The sequence below is a fragment of the Thalassophryne amazonica genome, chromosome 10, assembly GCF_902500255.1.
Source record: "Thalassophryne amazonica chromosome 10, fThaAma1.1, whole genome shotgun sequence".
Taxonomy (NCBI): domain Eukaryota; kingdom Metazoa; phylum Chordata; class Actinopteri; order Batrachoidiformes; family Batrachoididae; genus Thalassophryne; species Thalassophryne amazonica.
In genome coordinates, this window is record NC_047112.1 from 26,786,945 (window position 1) to 26,807,974 (window position 21,030).

The 21,030-nt window shown below is 40.5% G+C and overlaps 1 protein-coding gene across 1 annotated transcript in view; it reads left to right on the forward strand.

Annotated features, from left to right (window-relative positions):
* Nucleotides 1–21,030, forward strand: part of sema6bb (sema domain, transmembrane domain (TM), and cytoplasmic domain, (semaphorin) 6Bb) — a 191,583-nt gene that overhangs the window by 120,263 nt on the left and 50,290 nt on the right. Inside the window, 2 exon segments of the mRNA XM_034179613.1 lie at nt 2,603–2,743; nt 15,159–15,236. Of these exon segments, the coding sequence (XP_034035504.1) occupies nt 2,603–2,743; nt 15,159–15,236 (219 nt within the window).

Below are 21,030 nucleotides of genomic sequence, written 5' to 3' on the forward strand. Positions count from 1 at the left end.
TCTTTTTCATATTTTACCGTATCTGCAATAATTTCCTGTATGTTGCATATCAAAATGCTCAGATGAATCTCAGCTGTCTGAATATGAGACATGTTGTTGGCCTAGAAGACTGTAAATATATAATTTGGCTCTAAATCTAAAATTTAGATTTTTTTTTTCATTTCTAATCTTTTGTAAAAATACATCTTTATTCAATGAGTATAAACTGCTTTGGTGTTACAAATGGGTTTTCCAAAGTCTTTAGAAAAGTAGGGGAATATGTAGGGAAAAAAAAACTTAGACAAATGTATAATTGCTCAAAATTAAAATATTTAATCTCTCATACTGAGTGTAAATGGTGCGTGTCACTGTTGCTTCCACATTTTTGAGTGATTTTGGTAAAATGGCATGGAATAAAGATTGCATGCTTTGTGGGATGTGAAACAATGAAAATTAGTTTCATAATTTTTTACACTTCTATGCCTTTTTTGTAGAACCATCCATGTTCAAAAGATACCCATTCGTATTATTCAGTGATTCATCACTGTTTACTTTTATGCAAGGAAATAACTAAGGGCCCCATCACAGCACAAATGAGCCTGAATGAAGCCCAATCAGGCCAAATGGGAAAAAAAAAACTTCAAGGCACAGTTGGGAGGGACAGCTATTTTGCGTATGAATGCCGGTTGAATACTTAGAATGTGGGCGGAACTGACCTTGACTGAGTCATGCACAGGCCACGTGCATGCCCACGAATGCAATCCAAATGTAGTTCGAACACTGTACAAATATTTAGACTGCTGTCAGATTACATTAAGAATAAGAAGGATGCACAACGATTGCTGGACGAGTACTGTTCAAGTGCCACCCGAGGTCTGGGTGGAAGGCAAGAAAGGGGACGCAGAGGGAACGCTGGCAGAGGGAACGCTGTGTTCTGCTATCTTTTGAAGCCCTGCCATGTCACCCTAATGGATTTCGAATGACATCCAACCTATGAACTGATAAGGGATAAGCTATTTCAAATCATTCTGAAATGATAAAACTAATATATAGTCAATTTTGTAAAAAAAAAAATCTACTGGTAAACAGATCTGTTGTGCCATGCGTGTGCAGAAAACCATTGATTTGGAAAACCACTGATTTAGTGCAACATAAATAAAATTTAACTTACTTGAATCCATTGTTCTGCATTAAGGACAAAGTTGTTTTCTGTTGTCTTTATCTCTAATCCGCCTTGTGTCAACCTGAGGACTTGTGTTTTGGTAATTGGTAAAATGGTAAATGGACTGCATTTATGTAGCACTTTTCTATCTGCATCAGATGCTCAAAGTGCTTTACAGTTGTGCCTCATATTCACCCATACACACACACACACTGATGTCAAGGTGCTGCCATGCACTCACTACACACTGGGAGCAACTCCAGGATTACGGACCTTGCACAAAGGCCCTTAGTGATTTTCCAGTCAGGCTGGGATTTGAACAGAGGATATTCTGGTCTCAAGTCCAACGCTTAACCATTTTTTTTAATTACAAATAAATTTCCGAACATCTCGTTTTCAACACCCTCCAAAGTATTGGCACAGATTTATTTATTCTGCAGCACATTCACTTAAGTAGGGATATGAGGACTATTACTGAAAATAGTGTGCGGGTGTGGACGGCCGCCAGTAACTGAGCCATAATTCGGTGTGCTCTGTGAGTCCACCAGGAGTCAGTGACTGTCCAGCTTTTACAGCAGACACTCAGATAATCAGAAGAAAGAGAGCACAACAAGGATATTTCCTCCTGATGCTCCGTGATTGTGCGTGGTAATAAGCCCCAGAGTATGCACCCAGAAAGAAGCAGATATCCAAAAAGAGAGCAGCACGGATAGAACTCAGTACGCCCAAACTGATTGGCAGGCTGCCATAATGAACCAGGATGCGACCCAAAATACTCAACAACAGAGCCAGAATCCTCTCCTGTTCTCTCGATTTGTCTGGTGTCTTTTTTTTTTTTGTGGTTGGTCTTTGTTCCTTCCTTTTGGATTTTTGCTTTCACAAGTCTGTCTTTGTTTCTTTGTTGTCTTCTTTTCGGCATTTGTTTAGCTGTCGATACGGTTTCTCTCCAGCGTTTTCTGCCTATTGTTATTTTGGCTGTGAGGAATGACTCACAGCTTGGCCTTCGCAGAATGATAGATTCCTCTTAATGACTACGGGCACGGGCCAATGTTATTACCATAAACCATCCAGATGCAACCGATGCACCAACGCATATGTGCATAAAAAGATATAAATCCGCTGCACGGGGAGGGATTGTGCCGGCGTCTGTCGCTTTAAGTGCCAATTAGAAGCGATTTTGCTCAGAGCCGGTGTTTATGATGGACCAGCTGGTCCCTTGAACCACTACGATCAGCACGTTGAGTGTTTAGGTAACATTTAGGTTCACCGGTGGCCTCGTGTCGCGATCACTTTTATTACAGCTTTTATTTATGGAGCTGTTGTTGCGTTTCACGCTGTCGTGTTTTCCTGCTTTATTGCTGTGAGTGAGGTCAGAGGTTTAATGTTCCGCCTCAGACTGGTAATTTAAAACACCAAATGCACTTTTTGATGTGTGCATGTCTGCCGGTTTGTGTGTTGCAGGTGCGCTGAAGACACTCCTCAGGCCAGGCAGCTGTTGTCTCTGACACTGGACAAGGCGAGCCACACTCTGCTCCTGGCCTTCCCCTCTTGTGTGGTCAGAGTGCCAGTGGCGCAATGCCAGCTCTACTCCCGATGCATGAAGTAAGTGTGCACCGTGCGCTGTATGTTTGTATGTTCAGGGTCTTTACAGGGCAGAATAAGGGCACGCCTGCTCAACCCCAACACTCGGTTTGAAGTCACAGTGTTGGTAACCATCTGCTCTACTCAAGTGTCCTTGAGTGTTGCTGCAGCGCTGCCCAACAGTTTTTCCCCAAAGGTGCTATGGATCAACAACAGCTGTCCTTGTACAAGAGTTTAATACACAACAAAATCCCCAGTGTTCAATCAATCAATCAATCAATCAATTTTATTTATATAGCGCCAAATCACAACAAACAGTTGCCCCAAGGCGCTTTATATTGTAAGGCAAAGCCATACAATAATTACGTAAAAACCCCAACGGTCAAAACGACCCCCTGTGAGCAAGCACTTGGCGACAGTGGGAAGGAAAAACTCCCTTTTAACAGGAAGAAACCTCCAGCAGAACCAGGCTCAGGGAGGGGCAGTCTTCTGCTGGGACTGGTTGGGGCTGAGGGAGAGAACCAGGAAAAAGACATGATGTGGAGGGGAGCAGAGATCAATCACTAATGATTAAATGCAGAGTGGTGCATACAGAGCAAAAAGAGAAAGAAACACTCAGTGCATCATGGGAACCCCCCAGAAGTCTAAGTCTATAGCAGCATAACTAAGGGATGGTTCAGGGTCACCTGATCCAGCCCTAACTATAAGCTTTAGCAAAAAGGAAAGTTTTAAGCCTAATGTTAAAAGTAGAGAGGGTGTCTGTCTCCCTGATCCGAATTGGGAGCTGGTTCCACAGGAGAGGAGCCTGAAAGCTGAAGGCTCTGCCTCCCATTCTACTCTTACAAACCCTAGGAACTACAAGTAAGCCTGCAGTCTGAGAGCGAAGCGCTCTATTGGGGTGATATGGTACTATGAGGTCCCTAAGATAAGATGGGACCTGATTATTCAAAACCTTATAAATAAGAAGAAGAATTTTAAATTCTATTCTAGAATTAACAGGAAGCCAATGAAGAGAAGCCAATATGGGTGAAATATGCTCTCTCCAACTAGTCCCCGTCAGTACTCTAGCTGCAGCATTTTGAATTAACTGAAGGCTTTTCAGGGAACTTTTAGGACAACCTGATAATAATGAATTACAATAGTCCAGCCTAGAGGAAATAAATGCATGAATTAGTTTTTCAGCATCACTCTGAGACAAGACCTTTCTAATTTTAGAGATATTGCGTAAATGCAAAAAGCAGTCCTACATATTTGTTTAATATGCACTTTGAATGACATATCCTGATCAAAAATGACTCCAAGATTCCTCACAGTATTACTAGAGGTCAGGGTAATGCCATCCAGAGTAAGGATCTGGTTAGACACCATGTTTCTAAGATTTGTGGGGCCAAGTACAATAACTTCAGTTTTATCTGAGTTTAAAAGCAGGAAATTAGAGGTCATCCATGTCTTTATGTCTGTAAGACAATCCTGCAGTTTAGCTAATTGGTGTGTGTCCTCTGGCTTCATGGATAGATAAAGCTGGGTATCATCTGCGTAACAATGAAAATTTAAGCAATGCCGTCTAATAATACTGCCTAAGGGAAGCATGTATAAAGTGAATAAAATTGGTCCTAGCACAGAACCTTGTGGAACTCCATAATTAACCTTAGTCTGTGAAGAAGATTCCCCATTTACATGAACAAATTGTAATCTATTAGATAAATATGATTCAAACCACCGCAGCGCAGTGCCTTTAATACCTATGGCATGCTCTAATCTCTGTAATAACATTTTATGGTCAACAGTATCAAAAGCAGCACTGAGGTCTAACAGAACAAGCACAGAGATGAGTCCACTGTCTGAGGCCATAAGAAGATCATTTGTAACCTTCACTAATGCTGTTTCTGTACTATGATGAATTCTAAAACCTGACTGAAACTCTTCAAATAGACCATTCCTCTGCAGATGATCAGTTAGCTGTTTTACAACTACCCTTTCAAGAATTTTTGAGAGAAAAGGAAGGTTGGAGATTGGCCTATAATTAGCTAAGATAGCTGGGTCAAGTGATGGCTTTTTAAGTAATGGTTTAATTACTGCCACCTTAAAAGCCTGTGGTACATAGCCAACTAATAAAGATAGATTGATCATATTTAAGATCGAAGCATTAAATAATGGTAGGGCTTCCTTGAGCAGCCTGGTAGGAATGGGGTCTAATAGACATGTTGATGGTTTGGATGAAGTAACTAATGAAAATAACTCAGACAGAACAATCTGAGAGAAAGAGTCTAACCAAATACCGGCATCACTGAAAGCAGCCAAAGATAACGATACGTCTTTGGGATGGTTATGAGTAATTTTTTCTCTAATAGTTAAAATTTTATTAGCAAAGAAAGTCATGAAGTCATTTCTAGTTAAAGTTAAAGGAATACTCGGCTCAATAGAGCTCTGACTCTTTGTCAGCCTGGCTACAGTGCTGAAAAGAAACCTGGGGTTGTTCTTATTTTCTTCAATTAGTGATGAGTAGTAAGATGTCCTAGCTTTACGGAGGGCTTTTTTATAGAGCAACAGACTCTTTTTCCAGGCTAAGTGAAGATCTTCTAAATTAGTGAGACGCCATTTCCTCTCCAACTTATGGGTTATCTGCTTTAAGCTACAAGTTTGTGAGTTATACCACGGAGTCAGGCACTTCTGATTTAAAGCTCTCTTTTTCAGAGGAGCTACAGCATCCAAAGTTGTCTTCAATGAGGATGTAAAACTATTGACGAGATACTCTATCTCACTTACAGAGTTTAGGTAGCTACTCTGCACTGTGTTGGTATATGGCATTAGAGAACATAAAGAAGGAATCATATCCTTAAACCTAGTTACAGCACTTTCTGAAAGACTTCTAGTGTAATGAAACTTATTCCCCACTGCTGGGTAGTCCATCAGAGTAAATGTAAATGTTATTAAGAAATGATCAGACAGAAGGGAGTTTTCAGGGAATACTGTTAAGTCTTCAATTTCCATACCATAAGTCAGAACAAGATCTAAGATATGATTAAAGTGGTGGGTGGACTCATTTACATTTTGAGCAAAGCCAATTGAGTCTAATAATAGATTAAATGCAGTGCTGAGGCTGTCATTCTCAGCATCTGTGTGGATGTTAAAATCGCCCACTATAATTATCTTATCTGAGCTAAGCACTAAGTCAGACAAAAGGTCTGAAAATTCACAGAGAAACTCACAGTAACGACCAGGAGGACGATAGATAACAACAAATAAAACTGGTTTTTGGGACTTCCAATTTGGATGGACAAGACTAAGAGTCAATCTTTCAAATGAATTAAAGCTCTGTCTGCCAGAATGCTCGTAGCATGGGCCGAGGCGGAGGATTAGCAGCAATCTTCCATTCCAGCTTATTAATTAATCAAAAACGCAGTTAGTGTGACTCGGGGGTGTTGACTCATTTAAACTAACATATTCATCCTGCTGTAACCAGGTTTCTGTAAGGCAGAATAAATCAATATGTTGATCAATTATTATATCATTTACTAACAGGCACTTAGAAGAGAGAGACCTAATGTTTAATAGACCACATTTAACTGTTTTAGTCTGTGGTACAGTTGAAGGTGCTATATTATTTTTTCTTTTTGAATTTTTATGCTTAAATAGATTTTTGCTGGTTATTGGTGGTCTGGGAGCAGGCACCGTCTCTACGGGGATGGGTAATGAGGGGATGGCAGGGGGAGAGAAGCTGCAGAGAGGTGTGTAAGACTACAACTCTGCTTCCTGGTCCCAACCCTGGATAGTCACGGTTTGGAGGATTTAAGAAAATTGGCCAGATTTCTAGAAATGAGAGCTGCTCCATCCAAAGTGGGATGGATGCCGTCTCTCCTAACAAGACCAGGATTTCCCCAGAAGCTTTGCCAATTATCTATGAAGCCCACCTCATTTTTTGGACACCACTCAGACAGCCAGCAATTCAAGGAGAACATGCGGCTAAACATGTCACTCCCGGTCCGATTGGGGAGGGGCCCAGAGAAAACTACAGAGTCCGACATTGTTTTTGCAAAGTTACACACCGATTCAATGTTAATTTTAGTGACCTCTGATTGGCGTAACCGGGTGTCATTACTGCCGACGTGAATTACAATCTTACCAAATTTACGCTTAGCCTTAGCCAGCAGTTTCAAATTTCCTTCAATGTCGCCTGCTCTGGCCCCCGGAAGACAATTGACTATGGTTGCTGGTGTCGCTAACTTCACATTTCTCAAAACAGAGTCGCCAATAACCAGAGTTTGATTCTCAGCGGGTGTGTCGCCGAGTGGGGAAAAATGGTTAGAAATGTGAACGGGTTGGCGGTGTACACGGGGCTTCTGTTTAGGGCTACGCTTCCTCCTCACAGTCACCCAGTCAGCCTGCTTTCCCGGCTGCTCGGGATCTGCCAGAGGGAAACTAACGGCGGCTAAGTTACCTTGGTCCGCACCGACTACACGGTGCGGAGCCGAGTCTCCAATTTGCCCAACCCGGCCTCCAAAGCTACGAATAAGCTACACTTATTACAAGTACCATTACTGCTAAAAGAAGGCCGAGGAATAACTAAACATTTCACACCCAGAGCAGAAAAGTGCGGGAGAGACAGGAGAAGCCGCCATGCTAAACCGGCTAAGAGCTAGTAGCTGCGCTAAGCTAGCGGATTCCTAAAAACACACAAAGTGAATAATGTGTAAATAATTTAGAGGTGATTCATCAGAGGGAGTGCTTTAGTTAAGGCACGTGAAGATAACACTGTGAAACAAATCGTTATCTAGGTAACTAGATCAATCTAACTGCGCAGATTAAACAGCTAACAGATACAGCAAAACACCGCTGTGCTCCGGAACAGGAAGTGATACAATACCTCAGTGAGAGCCAACCACCAGTAGAGTTCATTCAACTACACTGTAAAAAAAAAAAAAATCCTTGTTTTTGCAGAAATATTTTGGCACCTGTGGTTACCAGGGGAATTCTGTAAAAAGTACAGTGAATATGTAAATGGTTTTACATGAAATCTGTAAATTTTACAGTGCAAACCTGTTCTAATTTATTGTCTATTCAGAAGATTAAAATCTCTGCAAAACGGCCACCTTATGTTTAAATATCCTCAAAATGTAGTTTAAACAGACACATCACCTCTTTTTTCAAACCCTTAATTATCAGTATTTTACTGTATTTGTGAAAATTCTCATCTGTAAAATCTAACTGTATTGCAGATTTGGTATTACAGTTTTTTCTGTGTTTAAACTATAGTCATTTATAAATTCCACAATGGCGTATGATTTTAACATATTTCTACTGTTAAAATCACAGTTCAGTTTCATTCCACATTTTACACATTATTGCTGTAAATTAAACATTACTGCATTGTTTTTCTTTTTACAGTTGTTTTATGTTGTAATTTCACAGGATTTCCCTGTTAATTTTACAGACTTTTTTTTTACAGTGTAGTCTAGTGTTACAATGAAGACTATTACGGAGTGCATATAATTCTCATCAGTTCTGTGTTAAAGTTTTAGTATTTTCACATCATATCAGTCGCATCAGTGTTTTAGTCGTCTCTGTCCAAAAATGCATCATGAAGAGGAAGAAACACATACAGTGCATCCAGAAAGTATTCACACCACTTCACTTTTTCATATTTTGTTATGTTGCAGCCTTGTTCCAAAATTGAGTAAATAAATTTTTTCCCCTAAAAATTGTACTCACAACACCCCATAATGACAACACGAATAAAGTTTCTTTGAAATATGTGCAAATGTATTAAAAACTAGAACACCACACAAACCTCCGCCAACACTAGTTCCCAGTTCCACAAATTTTTACCTCGCCAAACATTTTCAAGGTCAAAGTCCTATTAGAAATGGCTTTTCAAAAGCTAAATTAGATGTGATCAAATGTCAAGAATATGTATTTAGATCCGGATCAAACTTTGTCAGTCGATAAAGGATACTGTCCTCCATAACCCTCCCAAATTTGAAATAATTGGATCTTTTTTGACATAGTTCAGAATTTTTTAAAATTCTTTCAGTGGTAAAGCGTAGGGCTTTTTCCAATATTTTTCCTGACTTTGACCGAGAAAACTGAATCAGTTCTTGCCTACCAGGATATGAATCCTCTGTCAAAATTTCATAACGATATATATATACATATACATATACAACCCCTGGCAAAAAATATGGAATCACTCAATTCTGAGGAAAAAATTATGGAATCACCCTGTAAATTTTCATCCCCCAAATTAACATCTGCATCATATCAGATCTGCTCGTTAGTCTGCATCTAAAAAGGAGTGAACACACCTTGGAGAGCTGTTGCACCAAGTGGACTGACATGAATCATGGCTCCAACACGAGAGATGTCAATTGAAACAAAGGAGAGGATTATCAAACTCTTAAAAGAGAGTAAATCATCACACAATGTTGCAAAAGATGTTGGTTGTTCACAGTCAGCTGTGTCTAAACTCTGGACCAAATACAAACAACATGGGAAGGTTGTTAAAGGCAAACATACTGGTAGACCAAGGAAGACATCAAAGCGTCAAGACAGAAAATTTAAAGCAATATGTCTCAAAAATCGAAAAATGTACAACAAAACAAATGAGGAACGAATGGGAGGAAACTGGAGTCAACGTCTGTGACCGAACTGTAAGAAACCGCCTAAAGGAAATGGGATTTACATACAGAAAAGCTAAACGAAAGGCATCATTAACACCTAAACAGAAAAAAACAAGGTTACAATGGGCTAAGGAAAAGCAATTGTGGACTGTGGATGACTGGATGAAAGTCATATTCAGTGATGAATCTCGAATCTGCATTGGGCAAGGTGATGATGCTGGAACTTTTGTTTGGTGCCTTTCCAATGACATTTATAAAGATGACTGCCTGAAGAGAACATGTAAATTTCCACAGTCATTGATGATATGGGGCTGCATGTCAGGTAAAAGCACTGGGGAGATGGCTGTCATTACATCATCAATAAATGCACAAGTTTATGTTGATATTTTGGACAATTGAAAGGATGTTTGGGGATGATGAAATCATTTTTCAAGATGATAATGCATCTTGCCATAGAGCAAAAACTGCAAAAACATTCCTTGCAAAAAGACACATAGGGTCAATGTCAATGAGCAGATCTGATTTGATGCAGGTGTTAATTTGGGGGATGAAAATTTACAGGGTGATTCCATAATTTTTTCCTCAGAATTGAGTGATTCCATATTTTTTCCTCTGCTTGGTCTGAAAAAGTAACCGTTACTGACTGCCACAATCTTTTTTCTTGATTTCTTATAGTGTTTTTTAAAGACAGAAAGTTGCCATTTGAAATTACTTTAGTTTTGTGTCATGTCTGTGATCTGCTTTTTTCCTACAAAATTAAACAACTGAATGAACATCCTCCGAGGCCGGTGATTCCATAATTTTTGCCAGGGGTTGTATATACACTCAACAAAAATATAAATGCAACACTTTTGGTTTTGCTCCCATTTTGTATGAGATGAACTCAAAGATCTAAAACTTTTTCCACATACATAATATCACCATTTCCCTCAAATATTGTTCACAAACCAGTTTAAATCTGTGATAGTGAGCACTTCTCCTTTGCTGAGATAATCCATCCCACCTCACAGGTGTGCCATACCAAGATGCTGATTAGACACCATGATTAGTGCACAGGTGTGCCTTAGACTGCCCACAATAAAAGGCCACTCTGAAAGGTGCAGTTTTGTTTTATTGGGGGGGGATACCAGTCAGTATCTGGTGTGACCACCATTTGCCTCATGCAGTGCAACACATCTCCTTCGCATAGAGTTGAAGAGAACACCCCTCCAACGTGCCAAACGCCAGCGAATGTGAGCATTTGCCCACTCAAGTCGGTTACGACGACAAACTGGAGTCAGGTCGAGACCCCGATGAGGACGACGAGCATGCAGATGAGCTTCCCTGAGACGGTTTCTGACAGTTTGTGCAGAAATTCTTTGGTTATGCAAACCGATTGTTTCAGCATCTGTCCGAGTGGCTGGTCTCAGACGATCTTAGAGGTGAACATGCTGGATGTGGAGGTCCTGGGCTGGTGTGGTTACACGTGGTCTGCGGTTATGAGGCTGGTTGGATGTACTGCCAAATTCTGTGAACCGCCTTTGGAGACGGCTTATGGTAGAGACATGAACATTCAATACACAAGCAACAGCTCTGGTTGACATTCCTGCTGTCAGCATGCCAATTGCACACTCCCTTAAATCTTGCGACATCTGTGGCATTGTGCTGTGTGATAAAACTGCACCTTTCAGAGTGGCCTTTTATTGTGGGCAGTCTAAGGCACACCTGTGCACTAATCATGGTGTCTAATCAGCATCTTGATATGGCACACCTGTGAGGTGGGATGGATTATCTCAGCAAAGGAGAAGTACTCACTATCACAGATTTAGACTGGTTTGTGAACAATATTTGAGGGAAATGGTGATATTGTGTATGTGGAAAAAGTTTTAGATCTTTGAGTTCATCTCATACAAAATGGGAGCAAAACCAAAAGTGTTGCGTTTATATTTTTGTTGAGTACACACATATATATATATATATATATATACATATATATATATATATATATATATATATACATATACACATACATATACATATATACATATACATATATATATACACATATATACATACATATATATATACATACATACATATATATATATATATATATATATATATATATATATATATACATATATATACATATATATATATATATACATATATATATATACATACATATACATACATATATATACATATATATATATATACATACATATATATACATACATATACATACATATATACATATACATACATATATATATATATATATATATATATATATATATATATATATATATATATATATATATATATATATATATATGTATATGTGTATATATAATATATATATTGTTATGAAAGGGGGGAGGGGAGGTGATGGTCTAGTGGTTAAGGTGTTGGGCTTGAGACCCTGGGTCAACAGAGCCTGAAATGTGGAAGTTTTCAACTTGAAACGGCGAAACACTGCCGCCTCGAAGCGCAGATCGCCGTCAGGCGCCGTGGACCGTCCTTAAAGCGACACTACCAGACCAAAATCTCTCATCAGCCGTTAAAATTTTTACCGAAAACCAGCTGAATTTATCGAATGGTGTCCACTCAGTTGTGCCTTACAGTTTTGAAAAAATTTTGATCAAACAAAGCAGCAGTCTCTGAGCCATTCCTAAACAATGAAAAAAATTGAGGAGAGGGTGGGCGACTCCTCACTCAAAGACTGCCCACAGGCGAATGACATAACCGACAGGCGTGAAAAAACTCTCGCATGCCCACGAGGGTTCAAGCATGTCTGATGTAATCACACGTGATTCAAATCCATATGGTTTTTGAAAAAAATAATAAGGTCGGATACTTTTCTAACAGACCTCGTATTTTAAGTACAGTGTTCTCCCTCAGTGGGACCTTACTTTGTTTCTTTGCCTGTGGCCTGCTCGGATCCACTGACACCCGTAAAAAACAACCAGTACACACAGCAGCACATCAGGCATGGAATGTGTTTGCTGAACTCGATGGATCATCAGAGCGTGTGTTCCACAGCACATTAAGAAATGCTCTCACACTTTGAGACATTTAGTGTGTGTAAAGGTTTAGATGTTAGAAGAAAAGGATAATCTAAGAATGGGCGAAAAGTGCTTTTTAGGCTCCTTCTATTTTTTTTAGCTCTTTTGTGAGTTTTTCTTCAGATTTCTTCACTTACGTACATTCATGTAATATATAGCTGTGATCCCAAATCCCAACTTTATATACACTCATCATGGACATGAATGTCATGGCATTATTGTGCTTTTAAGGTTTTCTTTGTCTAGGGCAGAATGACTGTACAACATACATCTGCAATAATAATAATAAACAGCCAAGAATATGGTATACACAAATTGTAATTCATTTTCTGTTTTCTGAAGTCAACATAGTCAAAATTATTTAATAATATAAAAATATACATACAGTGCACCTACAAATTGGTTGAATGTCCATTAGTAAGACTCATCTTCACCAGATTATTGTAGCAGCCATCAACATTTTTGAATATTTGGCTGCTTTTCAGAGTTCAAATAAATTTTTGGTATCTTGCCGCAGCCCCAATGCTTAAACACAATACAGATCATTTTGACAGGGTTGATGTCAGGATCCAGCTGTGAGGCATGTTTGGGGTAATTGTCCTCTTAGATGAACACTTAGTTGTGTCCAAATTTCAACATTGTGGCTGATGGTTTGAGATTTTGAGACAGTCCTTCATTATTCTGTCCAATTTGTGCAATGCACCAGTCCTCCTGGCAGCAAAACAACACCAGAGCATTATGCTACTACTACCGTGCTTTAAGGCTCCTTCACACACAGTGGGAATATATACAAGTCCAGGGCGAGAAGCTGGTATGTGTGTACCATGAAACAACGCGCAGACGGGCAGGCATGCACGATGCTGGTGCGATGGTTCTTGCACGCCACAACACTGTTATTTTTTTCTTCACACCAGCTGCACGATGTGTAACCACATTGTGCATCTGGTGTGAAGAAAAAAATAACAAATAAAAAAAATACATGCTGCGATGGTTCCATGTACATGTAAACACAGCAGCTTTTCCCAGCAAAAAAAAAAAAAAAGTCACCCATGGGATTCAAACCGTGCCTTCTAAATGCTCTGATTGCAGTCCAAAACTTTACCAAGTGAGCTACCATCACTGTCCTGTAAAAGGTGCTGAACACTGCCTTATATCAGGGAGCAGCACATGGACATATTTAAAATAAATAAATAAAAATGACGCACCATATGAAAACATCATATTGTATCTAATCCCTCTCATCAAGCGGGCAATACAAATATGATCTGTCTGTTCCTTTGTAGATGACCCATGGTCACTGACGTACAGTCATGTAATGGCATGAATGAGAAGCAGTTCGCTCGTCTCATTCATGTCCACATCTGCTGGCGCATGTCCTTCTTCTTGCCGACACGTGTGTCTTGTGGATGGTGTGCCGCAGGACACTGCGTCATGTGGAACAGAGCTCATGTGGGTGACATGACAGTCAGATCGCCAGCTACGTGTTATGATCTGATGGTCCGGTTCAAGCTGGGGGCAGCCTGTCCATGTGCACGCTGTGCGCTTGCTTGCTGCAGCCCATCGCCACAGTGATATATGTTTTTTATTTATGTCCACTTGATGACAGCAAACATACACATGCACGTCACAGTGGTCAGTTGTTAGTCCATGTCCATATAAACACAGTACTGTCCAGCTGGGACGTCCAGAATGACAGATCTCCACAGCCACTTCTGTCATAGCCACACCTCCTGTCAGTTCAGCGCACACACCAAAGCCACACTTGTGGGGCACTTAGACAAATTTCACTGCGAGTACAACAGTAGTTGTCTGCAGTCTGTTGTCATGCCAAGAGCGCGAATGGCCACACATTTTCTGTGCCATGCGACACCTGCCGCAAGAGGATTCGATGGGCTCGCACAGCGCGCACTCTGTCTTTCAGCCACTGGTGTGCGCACATAGTTGTAGCAACAGATGTACGAGGCGTTAGAGGCAGCTACGAAATTGCACGAATTGCATATGATTCCTGCTTCATGCACACTTAATGCGCAATTCCACCAAATCCCCACTATGTGTGAAGGGGCCCTAACAGTTGGCAGTGTTCTTGTGTTTGAATGTCTCACCTTTCCAACTCCAAACATACCTCTGGTCTTTGTGGCCAAACATCTCAATCTTTGCCTCATATTATCATTAAATGTTCCATAAAAATAGGTTAAGACTTTTCTGCTAGTTTTCCTTTTGGATCAGACTTATGCAAAATAAACATATAGGGGCCACAAACTAATGAAGCCAGAATTTTGAATTTCTATTATTAATTAGTGGAAACCAGATGAAAAATTGCTGCTCCACTGAGGGTTCTTACTGGATCAGTCTGATTTTTCTATCATTCATACTAGTCTTTGACATGATCCATTAGTTTGTGATCCCACAGGGCTACATTTACCTTTATTACATCAGAGGGGGAGGCAGCAGTAGCATTTAATCAATACCTCAATACAATGAATTCTCAAAGGAGTTCTAAGCAGCTTTTATGAGCAGAGACCTAATAATGGTTTTATGCTTTTTCTGAGACGTATCTAAGCTTAATAAAGGTAAAATGAGTGTCTCATCCAGCTGTGAAACATTTCTAACATTGTTTCAGAATACCTGTAATCTGATTGATGCATTTTTTTAATGTTCATAGGACTGCTCCATGTATTTTGTGGATTCTTAAACTTTTAGTTACAGAGAAGTTACAAAAACAAAATGCTGCAATTTTTCCAACAAATGGCTACATTTTGCATCCTTCTGCAGGAATTGTATTGCATCCAGGGATCCTTACTGTGGCTGGACCAGAGGAAGCACCTGTTCTTTCCTCAGGCCTGGAACCAGGTAAGATGCTCTCCGTGCAGACAGACATCAATGTGAGTCACACTATGTGTGCTCAGATTCGGAGAGCGTACAGCACCTCCCCTGTGTCAGTCTCACAGTCTGCTCACCCCGCTGAGGGTCTGCTTTATTGCTTTATCTGTCTTTGTGTTGGCTGTAGTTTTGCATGCTGTCTTGCCACCTTTGTTTCTCTTTGATCCCGAGTTTTAATTATTTCATTTTAAGTGGGTACTTTTTTTTTTTTTGGCTTTGATTTCTTTCCACTCTTGTCCTTACTTTCACGGTCATTTTTCTGACAGCACACCGGGTGGACCACCCGTTAAAAACAATGTCAAATTGTATTTATCGGCTGCAGAAGTTCTTAGGTTCAGTCTGATCTTTGTGCACTTATTGATTCAAGATGTCTACTGCTACTGTCACACAACGCTTTGCGCTTTCAGTTAGCTTGTTATCAAGTGGTGGCTGTGCAAAGCGAGTGCGCGTGACCTCTCTGTCTGTGCACTAAACGTCGTTGGCTTTCCTGACAGCTCACGTCCACTGGCGGTGGCGGCGGCAGCAGCATCAGCGTCCTCATCCTCCTCCCTGCTCATGTCCACTGGAATCAAATCTCTATTTCGTCTGGCTGCTCATTGAATTAAGACTTCAGGACATAGGTGTAGTGCCAGCACAATACACAACATGGCCCTTAAAGTCCATCTCAGACTACCTGTTTATACTATTAAAGGCCTGTGTGTTGGTCTTGATTTGATTTGTGAAGGTCGGTCAACTCACCAATCGATTTTGCGTTCAGTAATTTTGGATTTCCTCGTCGTGAAATAATGCAATCTTTGCAAACTGATGCTGCAGGACTACGTGGTCTCTGTGATTATATAACATTAGAATGCAATTGTGAAAGTATCAAAAGAAAATGAAGAGTTTAATTTGCGGAACGTAGCTCTGGCTGTTTTATTGAAGGCAGCGTTGGTTTTATGTTTGTTTTCATTGCTGCATTTATAGTGTTAAACAACAATCTCAACCCAGACCATAAAACCTGCTGATTGGTTCTTCTCTTCTTCAGAGAATTGTTTCTGTCGTATCAAGTTAAATGACGCCAAAGTGATATAACAATAAATGACAGCAGCAATACTTTTGGTGGATATAGAAAGTCTACACGCTTCGGCTTTTATACATTTTAATTAGTTTTAAAAAAAAAAACTTCTCTGTACTAAAATTTTTCATTTTCAGCTCAGACTGAAAGCAAATTTCTACCACATGATAAAAATTAAACAAAAATATCAAAGCCAAAATAATGAGCTGCATAATTACTGTCGCCCTTTAGTATAACACAAGTAAATCACGACTTTCACAGAAGAGGTGCTTCTGAACACATAGAAGGCCAAGTTAAACAGCTAACGGCATAATCAGTCACTTTAAGAAGTTTCTTTATATTTGGTGAGGTAAAGATGCACATGTTTTCCATCAGTAGGGTTGGGATCGTAGTTTTACCTGTTCAGTGGCGACAAGAAGTGATTTACTGTGTTTTTAGCCTTTCCCGTACAATTATTGTTTAACTGTTTAGCGCGCGATGCCGGTTATGTTCTATACCAATATGGCACCAATTAAAATTGTGTTTGTCCAAAGTGAAAAGATGAACTCAGACACATCTAAAAACAGAGCCCAGGTTGAAAAGTATCCCTTAAAGTCAACAAGTTGCTCAATGGAATACAAATAATGAATGTTTATGAGTGCAATGGTAAGAATATTTCTTTCCGTGAAAGATGGAATGTTCCATTCAACGAGGCAAATGAAATATTCTTTTCATTGCATGAATGAAAAAACATTCATTAGGACCCCTTCACACATAACACAACTTAAGCCGACTAGCGCACGAAGGAGGAATTGCATGCCATTCGTGAAAAATCGTAGCTGCCTCAAACACCTCGTATACGGGTCGTTACAACTATTCACACCAGCGGCTGAAAGTCATCATGTGCTTTTTGAGAGACCATTCAATCCCTCGGTGTCGGCCAAATTCCAGGTGACACACAAACGTCTAACTCCGCTCGCTTGGCACTTCAAAAATGTGTGGCAATTCACGTTGTTGCCACGAAAACAGTCAGCAGACGATCACTTTCAAGCTGGATATGAAATTTGTCTAAGTGACCCCACGAGTGTGGTGTTGCAAAAAGCAACACACATGTGGCGCATGTGTCTCGCACATGTGCGCGTCTCACGCTACCCCTGCTGCCCCCCGAAACACATGTGGCGTGTATGTTTTGTGCCCCCCCCGCTCCCTCTGAAACACGTGGTGTATGTGTTTCAGCCCCCCCGCTCACCCCTACACATGTGGCATGTGGCACACTTGCATAAAATGCGTATATGTATGTACAGACATGAACATATGCAGGGCCGGGCAGCCAGGTCAGAGCGCACACAGCGCAGGGAGGGGCCTCCCAGCTGCTGACCAGAGACACAAATGACAGCTCAGTGCACAGGACGTGTCACAGTACAAATACAGAGACCACAGCCAGGACAGGTATATTAATGAGGACTACACTACCTACATACGAGGTCTGTTAGAAAAGTATCCGACCTTATTATTTTTTTCAAAAACCATACTGGTTTTGAATCACGTGTGATTGCGTCAGACAAGCTTGAACCCTCGTGCGCATGCGTGAGTTTTTCCATGCCTGTCGGTTGCGTCATTCGCCTGTGAGCAGGCCTTGAGAGAGGAGTGGTCCAGCCCCCTTGTCATTGTTTTATTGCCATGAAATGGCGGAATGATTTGGGCTTTTTTTTTCCATCAGAATTTTTTCAGAAACTGTTAGAGACTGGCAGCTGGAAACCATTAGAAAAATTTATCTGGCTTTCGGTGAAAATGTTACGGGCTTGGTAGAGAATAAGGAGTGTTACTGTCACTTTAAGGATGGCCCCCAGCAGCTGTGGGGCGCGCCGCGCTCCGAAACCACCATCAACAGGCTGAACGACCATTTCATTTCTAAACGGATGGCTGTCTGGATCCGTGACCATCGTGTGCCATTTCTCTGGTTATCACAAGAGCTGGACATCAACCATTATCTGGCAGATTTCACTTTTAACAAGAGATTTTGTCATGGAAAGCCGAGCGGAGGCTTCGCGCATCACGATGGATTCGCTACTGGAGCGAGATAAAACCACCTCCGTTTTGGTCTCACCGAACGGCTTTGAGATGGCGTTCAAACAGCTGTCGGTGGTTTTTCCATCGAGTGATTATCCGAGAAATTGTGGATGTGCCTGGACATGCCAGAACATGTCCCGTGAGGCTTCATCACGGCGTTGCTTTGCGCCATGCAGCACCGCCGCGACGCGCGGAATTCCTCAGCACGTCTGTCTCAATGTGCCGAAAAAGTGCTGATGTCCACGTCTTTTCACAATTCCTGTGCTAGTAAGACGACGTCCCGGATAAAACACAGCGTCCAGTTTGGAAATGAATGGCACATTCCACTGTTACAGGAGTTTTTGTCATGGAAAGAGGAGCGGAGGCCCCGCACGTTGCGGCGGTGCTGCATGGCGCATAGCAACGCCGTGATGAAGCCTCACAGGACATGTTCTGGCATGTCCAGGCACATCCACAATTTCTCGGATAATCACTCGATGGAAAAACCACCAACAGCTGTCTGAATACCATCTCAAAGCCGTCCTGTGAGACCAAAACGGAGGTGGTTTTGTCTCGCTCCAGTAGCAAATCCATCGTGACGCACGAAGCCTCCGCTCGGCTTTCCATGACAAAATCTCTTGTTAAAAATGAAATCTGCCGGAAAATGGTTGATGTCCAGCTCTTGTGATAACCAGAGAAATGGCACACGATGGTCATGGATCCAGACAGCCATCCGTTTAGAAATGAAATGATCGTTCAGCCTGTCGATGGCGGCTTCGGAGCGCGGCGCGCCCCACAGCCGCTGGTGGCCGTCCTGAAAGCGATGGTGGCGCCACGCAATGGTACAAATGTATGGAACCAAATTTGCGCATTAAATGGAACCAAATTTGCACGGTCAATAGAAAACAGTGGAAAATGGGAAGAATGATTCATATCATGTGACATACAAGCCACCAATTGAATGACAAGGCTCTATTTATGTGTTATATAATAAAGAATCATGGACTCTGTTTGCAGTTGGGAGCAGAACAAAAGCTGCCATTTGTCCAGAAGTCTGGTTTGTTGGGATCATATCTTATTTGTGTTTTCTATTTTTCATTCATTGCTCATAAATATCGTTGTTGCATTGTGGCGGCCGTATCAGTATTTCTGTTCTGGAGCTGTTCTTAAAGTGTTACTGTTTGAGTGACAGCTACATGCTTTCTGATTTTACAAGCATTCTGTTTGTGGTTAAATATTTTAAATGTTGCTCACAGTGTGGCCACTATAGACATCTGGGAAATTAGTGTTACATAAAACATGAACTCTTATTCACTGACAGAGGAACTTGGGGTCAGCGTTGTTGTTGATTATTCACATAGTTACACACACTGCCCTCTTTTGTGGTCAGACTGCAACTTTGAATCTCATTTGCTCCTGCCATATAAAAATGTATGGAACATTTTTACACAGTCATAAATTACTGTGTAGATTCCTGTTTTGGTAACAAAATATAAAGAAGTCAACGTATGTAAAGCAAATAGTGTTTTAATGTACTTAATAAAAATATACACAAAGCAAAAGTATGCACTGTGTAAGATAGAGTGATGATTCTTTGAATCCACTATATTAGTTTTCGATAAGTTTTTGTACTGTTGATGTGAAGGGTTTTCAAATTATCTATAGTTCTTTTTAGCACCTCATGTCTGCTTTCCATATCTGCCCAAAATACTCCAAACAGCCAGTTTCTGCGTGAGTGTAATCCTTGCATCATTGTCCAAAAGCAGTGTGATCAACACCAGTGTTCCTGAAGGCTTCACTTCCTGAGAGTACTGCCATTTTCATAATGTCCCGTATGTCTCCGCAGGATGATGGTCAGAAAGTGTCAATTCAGTTTATTTATCCACCGCCAAATCACAACGCAGGCCACCCCAATATACGAGCAAGATTTGAACCCTACCCACCCCTCCGGTGTCCTCCAATGGTGTGATTTGCAGGGATTTTAAGTAAGGATCATGTGCAAAATTATTAAAAATGTGTCTCATCCACAGCGTAACTGTAACTAAGTTTCTTTAATCCATGTAATTACGAGTAATATCTTAATAAGAAGTCTGTTTCATGTAGGAATTTCACATATCATTTAAACCAACATTTTAGCAACTTATGCATACAATTTTCAAAACTATACAAAGCAAGTAAACATCTTTTTTTGTGCAAAATCAGAAAGTTTGTGAAAGTCACATCCTCTCATAAAGCGCCTTGGGGCAACTGTTTGTTGTGATTTGGCGCTATATAAAAAAAAAATTGATTGATTGATTGATATGCTTACAGATTCTTTCTTCAATTTGCACTGACCAATTGTGATGGATAGATTTATTGGCAAGCAGCAGTGATTGTAAAAATAAAATAAAATAAAAAGTTTTTGATGTAAAAATAAAATGGTATTTGGGGATACTGTTTTGTGGCAGAGCATTTTGTGCAGAGCATTCTGCTGTTACAAAATTACATAACAGTATCTTTGTAATACTACTAAATGGCCATGAAATGACTGCACAATTAGCGTGCCCTGTGCGACTTCATAAACAGACCAAGACTAAATCCCAAGTCATTATTTGAACATAGTTAACTAGATGTAATTTATGCACAAATATGACATTACATCTCTATTTACGTTATAAAATAATATTATAATATCTATTTAAG